Source organism: Coturnix japonica, chromosome 3 (genome assembly GCF_001577835.2).
Source record: "Coturnix japonica isolate 7356 chromosome 3, Coturnix japonica 2.1, whole genome shotgun sequence".
NCBI classification, from domain to species: domain Eukaryota; kingdom Metazoa; phylum Chordata; class Aves; order Galliformes; family Phasianidae; genus Coturnix; species Coturnix japonica.
The window spans coordinates 57,714,084-57,726,205 of record NC_029518.1 but is presented as its reverse complement, the minus strand read 5'-3'; the positions used below and the strand labels follow the sequence as shown (position 1 = coordinate 57,726,205).

Sequence of the window (12,122 nt, the reverse complement as noted above, 5' to 3'; positions counted from 1 at the left end):
TAATACCCTCTTACCCCTCAGGGACAGGCTGCTTGCATCAGCAGCCATCATTCCAGGTGCAGTGTAGATTGCCCCATGGTCAAAATAGCCGAAATTCTTGTGTCTACACCACCTCTTAAGCCATCTGTTTAAGAGATGGGTTTTTTGGATCCACCCTGTATCTTTTCCTGACACCACGGGCATAGAAGAAAAGATCACCTGCAATGAAAACTATCTTCTTTTTTCTTTGAGGTTATGTGCACTATACCATGGGATGCAAACTAAAAGTCTATGGCACCTTCTCCTGTACTATATTCAAGGGTATACAAAGCTTTCAGTACGAAAATGTGCATCTATCACAAAAGGAAAGTAACTGGTATCTATGCAAGGTTCCTGATTGTTAAAGATTTTTTATCTCAGTTCCATAAAACACTGATAATGTACCATGACATCATGTACTGTCTATAAGACAATAATGTACCAGGAAGTTATATTCAAATATTACAATATTATCTGCCTTTTCATATGAATGATGTCTTAACTAGGGAACATTTAAATGTAATTTCTATCTCAAAATAGTGGAGTGCAGGGAGACTCCATACTTCTGTTGTAGATATACAGACCTTTTAAATATAAGGAAATTAACCTTAATGTTGTAATCAACATTTCAGCAAAAGTTTCTTTTTGAAAAGAAATGTCTGGGAAAATGTGTGTATTTTGTTCAAAAAGTTCTCACGCATAAAATTATCCAGTGTGTCCTTACAATTTTGACCCTGCATTTTTCTGTGCACGTTTTTAATACTGAAAGCAGGAAGCAGCCCTGAATCTTGTTGCTCAAATAAAAAGATTTTGCAGTATTTTTGTCCAGTCTTCTGCAGTTACGTAGCATAAAACGTACACACAATTCTTAAGGTTAAGCATCTTATAATTTTTCTTTTTCTATGAAAGAAGGAAGAAACAAGAAAACCTAAGCATTTATAATGCAGTCCTGAAAGTCTGATAGTACAATACATTACCTCCAGAAGCATGGGTCCGGTAAGTGGGACTTGATGGAGAATGGAGCTGCATCTGGGAGGTTATGATCCAAACTACTCGAAACTCATACTCTGTGAAGGCTTGAAGGTCTTTGACTGTATATGAAGTTTCAGTTACTACCTATATCGACACATAAACACACAATTTTCATTATTCCTCCATCTTAAGTTACTACATAGGTTGCTATCTGCTCAAAACATATTTCAGGATACTGGACTGCAGTATCCAAAAGTTCAAATGAGAACAAATTCCGGGAGCACAAGATTTGTTCTTTCTTCCTTTCAATTTTTTTTAGCTCCTCTGTTATTCAGAACACAAAACCAAAAAACAATGAGGGAATGTGTAGAAGGATGAATGCAATAGTAAAATTGAATAAAGTTTAAAAACTAAAATGCTAAGACATTATAGGCAGTATATTTTAAAATTCTGACATAATATGCACTCTAGATTTAAGATCCAGTGCCTCCTAGATACCCTAAAATGTTTATGGTCTGACGTTACTGCTCTCTGTTATTTAACCTATGATTAATTCTAAAGGACTTCCTGCTTAATAGATGGTCGTCATGCCTTCTTGTACTAACTCGCCATGCTCTGTACATTGTTTCAAGAGAGATGATGGCAAGATAATGAGTGTGCAGTTGACGCAAAATAATGTAATACAAAAATGGCCGTACTGAATCAGTTTGAGACCTATCCACATAACCAAGTATTTTTGCCCCTCAGTGGAAAAAAGTAGAAAGATCCTAATTATTGAATTATCATAATACCAGAATAATCTCAGTCTTGACATTTCTAAAGCTATATCAGTATTTATTTATTGGCAATATTAGTATTTAGTAGAACTAATTTTTCTTCCACTTTTTTTCTACAGTTATTATTCCAATCATTTTTTGGAATTCTAGTAGTTTTAATATTTAGTAATTTAACATCCACATATGTGGATGAACATCTTCATCACATATGCAGTGATGCAGTACCTTCATGTGCTTGTTTTGAACTTGCTACCTGCAATCTTCCATCAAGATTCCTTTGTTGGAAGAAAAGGAATCATTGTTCATTTCTCAGCTTCCCACGCTATTCATGATTCTGGAAACCCTTTCTACGTGCCTAATGTATTATCAAATGTGTTTCTAAAATAAAGCAAAGAACATATTATTTACATAACTTGTGCCCTACAAGTACACTAAGAATCCTAACATGCTCTACTGGTTTTAGCAAATTGCTAGAAAACAATAAAGCAATCACCTAATTCACCAGTAAACTACAGCCACATCTGTTGCAAAATCTGGCTATTACTTTCTTTCTTCGTGTTTTTTGGCATGATTACACTCTATTAATAAATGACCTTCTTTGTTTATCCCAGTGAAGTAGGACTGGATTATAAATCCAAAGAAACCTTGCAAAGTAAAAGGAACTGCCTTTCTTTACCTCTGTGTACCTCCAGTCTCCAGGGAGCTGATGGAACTTCCACTGGATAATATACTTAACCTCAGAGATACTAGCTGGCTTCCAACCCAATGTGATATTGTGGCTTCCAATGGTAGATGCAAATGGTGCTCCAGGCTCATTCAAATAGTCTGAGGGGAAAATACAGCCTAAGAGTGAGAAAAATTCCTTCATGGCAATCTCTGGACATATTACTTCACATACCTGACAGCGGTGAAGCACAGAAAAGAGTTTATTTTAAATACTGATTAATAAATCACAAGACTTTTTAAACATAGTTTAAGTAAGCCTGAACTGGGCCAAGCTCACTGAAAGCCAAGGTAAGTACAATTCTGTATTTAGGTATATGCATTGTAGTTGCCTGTTAAATGTCTGCTGAACAGAAACCTAGAGAAGGTACAGGGGACTTCTGTAGACAGGATTTTCAGGAGGTCTATTTCAACAGTGCTTACTCTAGCTAGAGTATTAGCCTAACTGTAACTATATAAATCACAGGAGCTTTTGGCAATGATTTCAACATAGAAGTCAAGGATGAGCACTCTACAAAGTATCATCTTAAACAGTTGAGACTGGATTAAAAAAGTCTCAGGTACGTGAAAGGAAGAGGGGGAAAGGTGTTATTTCATTTTTCATTCATAAGAAAAATAGAAGAAAATGTTTGTTTTCTGGTGAAACAAAAACATGGGATATCTCTATCACTTTTTTTTTTTTTTCCAAAGAAATTCAGACTGTGAATCAAAGCAGTAAGTCTGAAAACTGCATTTATCGGAATGTGAATCAGACACGGGACTAAGCTCAGTCTTACTTTGTGCTTCAACACCATATGCATCCTCTGCACGACTACAGCCAAACTTACAGGAAACTGCCTGTGTGGGAATACAGAACTTAGTGGTTAGTTTTGTGGAAATACATACATTTCAAATACTTACAAATCCTGTGAGCATTTTGAAGACATAAAAGTCTTGTGGAAATAATTACATGGTTTTAAAAAATAAAGTATCAGAACCACAATCTCATTCCAAAGGGTTTTCTGAAAGCTATTCCGTCAATTTCACAGAGCACTGAATTGGGGCTTTCATCCTTACACACTGTCCCTTTGTAGAAAGCACAAATATGGAGCTGTTTTAAAGCTGGAAACAGAATGCAGTGAAGTCAGGAAATAAGGTTTTTTAACTTGCTAGTTACATATTCTACATTTTGTATTTCACTCCTGCTCCATTTATTTTTCATGAATGAAGCACTTTCATACAAGGGATTTTCAAAATGGTTCTGATCAATAATTTGTCCGAGTAGTCCTGGCCAATTTACACTTTCTTTATAGTATTTATGTCCTGGTTTTGGCTGTGATCGAGATAGTTTTCTTCCTTGTATCTGCTATGGTGCTGTGTTTTGGATTTGGTGTGGAAATAATGTTAACACATGATGTTTTAGTTGTTTCTGAGCAGTGTTTACACTAAGCTTCTGGCAGTGCCCTGCCCGTGAGGAGCTGGGGGTGCACAATGAGCTGGAAGGGGACAGAACCAGGACATCATGTGGCATCATGCAGAACTACAAAATTGGGAGAGCTCGCTGTAGAGGCAGTCCAGTTCTCAGGGCCTGTCTGGGCACTGGTCAGTGTGTAGTAAGCAATTTACATTGTGCATCACTTGTTTTGTGTGTTCTTTTATCATCATTATTAATACTATTTTCCCACCTTGTTCTGTCTTATTAAAGTTTTCATGTTCAGAAAACAAAAAATATTTCCAAGAGAATTATCTTGATTACTAGCAGGCAAAGGTCTGGGTAATAGCAGACTTTAGTTATCAGCTGAAAGTTGTAACTTTACTACCAAGTACTGCACAATTTATAGGGGATCGATCATGCCATCATTTTGACAAGTAAATTCGTAGTGCTTTCAACTTCATTTGTCACAGACATTTTCAACCACTTGTATTTTGTATTGTTTTCCTTTCTTCTTCTGATCTTTGTCAGCACCATAAATCCAATTTTTGCTTGATGTAAGAGGATTACTGAAGCTCCAGCTCTTAGAAATTTTGAGAGGAAATTTGCCATCTGCTCTGATTGAAAACAAGAATTTATTCTCTACCTATAGCAACTGCCCCTTCTTTGCATATTACCACTGAATTCAGTGCCATTTCTCTGTTCCTAGGCAAGAGGTAATATTCAACAGGAGTAATACTGCAATTAGTAATGCCAATTGGATTTCAGTCTCAGTGTGCAGTCACTTAACAGAGCTGAATCTATGCTAAAGGAGAAGTTCCACTTATCCCTCCTCCTTTCCCATCAACTGCAGTGGTATGATCAGTGGCATGTAGTACATGGTGTTTGGCCTCACTACATGAGGAGTCAAATCAGCCAGCTGATCCAGCAGAAAGATAATCCCAAAAAGCCCTTGCAGTTTGTGAATTTAACTGGCATATTGTGTAGCCAGACAAGCAAAAGCATACAAATAAACAAACCATAAACACCCCATACTGATTCTGTCTTTCTATAGAAGTAAGTTGGCTACTTACTGGATGGTTCCTATGTTCCAAAACTACCTACTACTTTATTTGTAAACTATTTTGCTTATTTTTTTCTTTGCATTTTCACAGATTAGAAAAGCACACTACTACCCTCCAAAAAATCAATCCTTCCAATTACATTTCCAGCCTTCCAGCAGGTTTATTCTCCAACTCCTTCGCTGCCTACTTGCCACCATCTGGATACAGCCACTGGCCTCAACAGTCCCAGCTGCAGTCCTGCTACCATCAGTGTCACATCCCATGCTCTAAAGGACAAATTCTTGAATTATATTTTATTTAATTCATGTCCTCTATCCAGTCAGGAATGTATTGTGCCCATTCTTTCTTGTTTAGCCTCCCCTTCTCTCCAAGCTGGTGTCATTCAGGCTTTAGTGAGCATTCTTAAGGGTTCATCCTTGATAGTATCAATGAAAAACTGTACAGAACTCCTGGGAGAGCCTAGAAAATAGCTTAAGTAGGTCTGTACTGTGTCTCATGCTGGTGGGACCAGACGGCTTTTTTTAAAGCAATATTCCTTGTTACAGAGCAGCCTTCAATGCAAACACGCTGCTAAGAAGGATTGTATATTCAAATACATAACTCATTCTTCAGCTTTAGGGAACACAGAACAATTAGAACTGGATTGATAGCTATGTTTGTGTATTTACATTATATTTTTTAGAATTCTGTGAACTTTGTAGCAGCTGAAATTATGATAATTTTAAGTTTGTGTCAATTTGATAGCATTTAGCTTACCTCACATTCTCTGGTGTATGTCTTGTTCTGACAAGAAATAAAGAAGAGAAACAAGAAGCAGATAAGTGAAACATAGGATTAGTATAAAAATAATCACAGAGTATTTTAACAGGTACCAATTAATCAGAAATTTTTTACAGTGAAAGTACACTACCAAGTCTTTGCATTGGTGAATAGTGAAAAAAGGAAAAGATACACACACACAAATAACACCAGAGACTTTTATGTGTGAATTTAAAAATGAGATAGGCTCCAGGAAGGTAAAATCCTTAAAAGCACTAATTCTTCCTCAGTGCTTGAAAACCTGGTTAAGTGGTTGAGCTTGATGAATTATAAAGTGTTCCAAATTTTAGACAAGCAGAATGATGTTACAGGTAATTCCTATGCCAAGAATTGTTATTGATCCTATTGGGTCTCTTCCAACTTGGAGTATTCTATAATTTGTTTCTGAACAGAGAAATTATAAATGCACAGAAAAAAATATAGACATCTGTTTTTAGAAATGCTGTCTGATTAGGTTTTGCGCATCTGCCATTATCTGTATTTGATAAGCAGGAGATAAGTGTTATAGAACGAACACTAAGGCAATACTCACACATTTCACTGGGCAATTGACTTGAACTGTTGCATTCCAAAACTGACATCCCTGTATGCACTGCAAAGACAGATGGTGGCTTAAAAAGGACTTTGAAATCACATTTTTAAAGAGAAGGAAAACTCCAGTGCTAAAGAGGAAAACTACTCAGAGCAACTTGTTCACAGGGAAGAAGTAACATTATGTAGCATTATCTGAACTTGGCGTTGGACTTGTCTTGTTTAATCTGTCCCATCCACCTCTTAATAGCTGTGTGCATTTTTCTTTTTAAAGGGAAGAGGAAAGGGGATGACTTTAGAAGCAGGAGCCTCTGACATCATGTACTACAAAGCCTCATGAAAAAAAAAAAAAGCAAGACTTGATAACAACGAGCAAATAGTCAACTGTGCTATGTACTGTCATGACAACACAGCCTTTTATGGTTCCAGTATCATAAAAGATCCAGCCTTGCTAGATACCAGGTGCTGAGAGGCACCTTCTCACTAGTCTCTGCAGAAAATATTGATGACTGAATTGTCCATAGTTCTTCTAAGAATATATATATATAACTACCAGCTTGACTTGTGTTTGAAGTTGGAAGTAGAAGAATGCTGGCTTACAAGAATTCTGCTACAGAAGGTACATGTTAAGCTAAAGAGTCTCCTGATATCAGTACAAACCTTTGAACTCATACCTAACTCTAAATCTCAATCGATTGTTTTAGGTTTTCTCCCATTAAACCACTGAGAAAGCAAAATAAGCAAAACTGAACTGTACAAAGCTAAAGTTTGTAATGATTTATATTCTAGGGATAACACTGTTTTTCCCCCATTTTCTAAAGAATGACTGGTTATGAATCAGTGTGATTATGAATTTTGTAGACAAAATCTAAACCCACTGAGTCAGACTCTACACATCAAGTTTTCTTTAAGCAAAAAGAATGATAATTGCCCCTGTAGGTACATATATTATTTACATCTGGTCTTTGACAATATGGTCATTGTACCCATGTTATTCAAATAGCAGTAATGCAAACTGTCAGTAATTAATAAAGCAAACCATTACTCACTGCCACATTGATGTCACTAACATTACAAAGGTTAGCAATTCCAAGTTCTCCTTCCTACAAGAGGAAAAAATACATACATTTTTACAGAGTCAAGATGTGTTTCCACCCCCTCTCTTCCTACCCCTCTCCCTGCCCTCCCCCCCCCCCCCCCCCCCCCCCCCCCCCCCCCCCCCCCCCCCAATTATTTTATTAAAATAAAACACTGGTTTCTTGTAAAACAAAATTTCTTTGACTCATGATTTAGTCATATGAATAGGTGCATTGCTGACACACAGGTAGCTTCCCATTTGAGACCAATTTCAGGGCACTGAAAAAAAGAAGATTTGGCAGAATCAAATAGCACAAATTTATTATCTCAGGTATGAATTTGGCCCTCACCCCCTCATTCTGGTTCACTGAGTCAGTAACAACTGCTTCATAAGTAAATAGGGCATAAATGACAAAGGCAAGTGTCTTTGACCTCTGGAGAGCAGAAAGACCTTCATTCAAGCTAATTGGCTTCTGTCTGGCCTCTTTTTGACAGTCTTTGTGCAGCCAAATGGTTACTAGCCTTCTTCTTTGGCCAGAAAAGCCAAAGCCTATATTTCCATGTCACTCCAAGTGTGCAAAACCAGTCACCTGTTGTGAAGTACAAATGATGTGGGAGTATATCTAAGAGCCTTTGAAAAGCTGAATGCTAGATCTTAGATTTGGTCCTGTGAGCAAGTAAGATCATTCTTAACAAAACAACCCTCAGGTAGAGATTCTCAGCACACTGGAACACAGGTAACGTGACAGTAAGTAGAACCCCAGACCCACGCAAAGCTGTCACAACGTAAATGTGAACACAACAAGTAGACCAAAGAAGAAAAGTAAGATCTACAGCTGGCAGACTCATCTGAATCCCTAACACAATATATTCACCGAACACGAGCATGAATGCGATTTTCCTGTCTTTCAAAGCTGATAGGAAGAGCAACTCATTTCTTATTCTGAGCTAATTTAAGCTTAAATCAAAGGATCTCCATTAAAGTTATCATTGCATGCTAGGTTCCCATCAGGGAAAATAATTAACTCTTTCATTGGTGCTAGAGTTAAGAAGTAATTCTAAAGGAACCATCAGGCAAATGTATGAAACAAAATGGAGCAGGTAATAGCCTCCTGCAGTAGGTTTACACAGCCAATTAGCCCAGAGGCACAAAATGTACTTTTTATACAGCAAAGGTACATGGTCTTCTAAGCACATCAGTGTTTCAAGCAAATAGAAACAAGTAGGTGACTCCTGAGAGCCTGAGGTAGAATTATTGTTTGGATTTGTGAGCTTCTGCTTATCTTTGTTGCGCATCAGTAGAAGGAAAAGTACTAAATTCCCCTCGACTCAAAGGAATACTGAGAGGACCTAGCCACTTGCTTAACTTCTTAAAAATTTACCTATTATTTAAGAGGTTCAAAAAGGAAAATGAAACAAATTCAGGATAACTGTGGAAGCAACTGGGTGTTTACAGTTTTTCTAGTGTTACATAAGAAAAATCACAGACTAGACAGAAACCATTAAGTAAAGTGAATAAACTGAACAAAAAATGTTTCTCTCCTCCACACTTCAGGGTCTTTGGAATTTATAGTAATCTTGGGATCTGCTGAAACAAAAGCATAAAATGAAAACTCATGCAATCTGGCTAATGGGATATTTTCTTTACCAGGTTTTACAAGTTCAGTTGTAAAATATTAGTTCTCATACTCTGCTTTTACTCAAATATACTATTAAAAATTAAAAACTTAATAGGTAACTGAAAATTCTTACAGTGCTAAAAACCAGATGCGTTTCAAAAGATTAAGTAGAGTTTTTCAGAACTTACCAGGTTACTCGTACATAGTTCTGGACAGTTTTTTAAGAAAGAACAATATGCAGCAGAAATCCAAATGAAGTAAAAAGTACAAAATCTATTCAGCAGCAGGCAAGCGTTCCTCATAACGTGAGCAGTTTCATCTGGCAGCCTGATTCCTTCCTTGTCTTGGCCATACAAATTCTTTCAAGTCCAGGTGGCAGAGACACCACTGTGAAATTTCTACTTTATAATTTATTAAATATCTTTAATTCTTTGTTTACAATCCATTCCTTGTACGACCTTTCTGCTTCCTGGAGCAGTTGCCTTGAAATTGCACAACATCTATTTCACAGTTTCTTATTAAACCGCTGAAACAAAAGGGGTGACCAATGAAAGTCAGCGTATCTCCTTACACAAATATCATTAACGTCAAGAGGAAACTAAGCACAATGCTTTCAGTCAGGTGCTGCAAACAACACGGAAATGGAAAGATGGAGAAATCTTAACTTCTACTACTACTATGTATTTTCAGATCCCTACAGCTAAGTGCATTTGTTCATGTTCATGAGTAACTTTGTTAGGACACTACAGGTCATATCAGTCAGTATAAAAACATTAATTAATTCTATTCAATATATTTATGCCCATATTATGGAGGAAAATAGAAGTGAATAGATAAATCATATATCTGATTTAGAGAGAGGTAAAGTGCCCTATATCAAGTTAGACACCAGCATTAAAGAAGTCAGTGGGAATTCAGGCTTGAGATACTTGCATCTTCCAGCCTGTGCGCACCTCTACTGTGCTAGCAGAGCTATCCACAAAGTAACTGTGAACTGGAATAAGAAATCAATCCAGCCTATGTATTTGTATGTATAAATAGATACTGTGTTATTTCTGTACATGTGTTTTGTGTGGTTTTGTGTGCGTGTATATGCAAGCACAAAAGTAATGTAGCATTTTAAAGACCAGTTTGAACTGTCACATCCCACTGACGTGATTATCCCCTCATACTCAAACCTTTCCACCTCTCTCCAACTTCCTTTCTCATCATACTCTCCAACTTCCCACACCCAACTCATTTGCCAAGAAAATGATCATGTATTCATGCAATGACCTAGGTTGAGAATCTGGTTAACGCTAACCCAGCAAAAAAAGAAACAAACTGGTCAGCATTAACCCAAAGTTATTGTCTCTGATGCAGGTCACAGCACAGTTCTGTGTGCTGCTGCACTCAAGTGTGGTGGATGAAAGGAGCCAACAGCACTGAGGCAGGAGTAAGGGATAATCCAAGCTGGAGGGATCAGAGGATATTGCCAAGCACACGGCCTGCAGAAGAAAAGACTTTGTAGAACAGGATCCTTCCTTTTCTTCCATTTTCCCTGGAAAGCCCTGAGGGGCTTTCTCACTACTGCCCAAGGGAACTGCTTGTGAACAGTAAGACTTTAGGCTTCCAGCTATACCGGTGGAGGGAAGGGAGCCACTCCCTCAACATTTTGCCACCTCTCCACTCCAGACAGCTGCTGCCCTTCTCTAACCCACCAGCAAAGCTGCTCAAGAAGAAACTCCTTAGCTCCAGCCAAAATAAACAAGGTCAGTCTGATTGCTTAAAGAGTGGCTCTTTGCTAATCCAGCTCAGCCTGGTTGAAGAAGCTTTGTCAGTGCTTGCAAAAACCGTAAGTCTGAAGAGGGAGCTGGCAACAGGCAGGTGTAGGCTGTGATGTCTTCCCCAGAGAGGAATGCATTCTGGGTGGAACTTCAGGAGATCTTAGGACTCTCAAGATTTGTCTTTAGGGCTAGTAAGTCTATGAGTAAATTAAATGTATCCATGTCAGTATCCTAACATCTAGACTAGGGATAACACTTGATAACAATGATAAACCAAGAGTTAACTTGGTTTAAGGGATAACTCTTAATCATGCCTTAAAACTTTATCACATTCCAGAAGTGGGATTGCCAAAACATCTGTGTAGAATAGGCCCTAAATTTTATTAACTGAACTACTACTATCCTAAACTGTCCCTGGAATATATGATCACAAGGATTGTCCATGCCGCTGCTTCCCAGATTTTCTCAACAGCATTTACACTATTTACTGCCCACAGGAGGAACTGGAAAAAGGCATGGCATCAGCTTGCACTGGGTTCCCGCAGGGACAGATGGTGATCATGCTTTTCAACTTCCAAGGTCTGGAGGATCATACTGTCACCATGACAGCCCCACTGATTTCAGGCTCCCACTCTTGAACATAACCTGATAGATGCAAATGGTTGTAAAGGGACAGGTCACACTGAGTGTGGGAGCTGAAGACACTCTACAACACAAGCTATAGCTCCTACTACCCTGCTGGAAGCAAAGGTCTGAGAGCAAAGGTCTGACACCTTAGGCTCTTCGCAGGTCTGAGGTTGTTGATGTCCAGGATACCAGAGACCTGGAGTGGATGCAGGTGAGGCTGGGCAGTGTGTGCGGGGGAGGCTTGGCTGATAGGAAGAACTAGCTTGAGGCACTGGAGGATCTGTCTTTGGTCTTGTTTGGGGAAGTATAAGGAGGAGCAGTGGGAGGTAGAAGGAAGGTTCAAGTTGAGATTCTGGTTAGTAGAGAAGTAAAGGTACATCAGAAAATAAAATAAAATAAAATAAAATAAAATAAAATAAAATAAAATAAAATAAAATAAAATAAAATAAAATAAAATAAAATAAAATAAAACAAAACACACAGAAAAAACAGAAGTTGTTGTCAGCCACACAGAATGCTGGCATCTCACTCTCAGGACAAGGAAATATGGTTATTATCAATTATACGTGACATTTTCCCTGTAACTAAAAAGATTTGTGCTTACTGGTGCTGATAGTTATTGTAAGTGAGCATTTGATCATCCTCATATGTATATGCATGCCTTGTGAAACCCGCCTCCAACCATTACTGCAAAATAGTGAAATTGGTATTAAATAACT

At 37.9% G+C, this 12,122-nt stretch overlaps 1 protein-coding gene across 2 annotated transcripts in view; it reads right to left on the bottom strand.

Moving 5' to 3' along the window:
- Positions 1 to 9,501, bottom strand: part of ROS1 (ROS proto-oncogene 1, receptor tyrosine kinase) — a 78,200-nt gene extending 68,699 nt beyond the window's left edge. The window contains exons 1-7 of one of the 2 annotated variants that reach the window (XM_015858759.2): positions 9,199 to 9,501; positions 7,364 to 7,417; positions 6,316 to 6,375; positions 5,721 to 5,747; positions 3,266 to 3,326; positions 2,443 to 2,591; positions 996 to 1,134 (exon numbers count right to left, since the gene is read on the bottom strand). In XM_015858759.2, the coding sequence (XP_015714245.1) occupies positions 996 to 1,134; positions 2,443 to 2,591; positions 3,266 to 3,326; positions 5,721 to 5,747; positions 6,316 to 6,375; positions 7,364 to 7,417; positions 9,199 to 9,312 (604 nt within the window). In that variant the 5' untranslated portion in view covers positions 9,313 to 9,501. The remainder of the gene's footprint in view (positions 1 to 995; positions 1,135 to 2,442; positions 2,592 to 3,265; positions 3,327 to 5,720; positions 5,748 to 6,315; positions 6,376 to 7,363; positions 7,418 to 9,198) is intronic. The other variant, XM_015858760.2, reaches the window with a different exon arrangement.
- Positions 9,502 to 12,122: the final 2,621 nt, after the last annotated feature.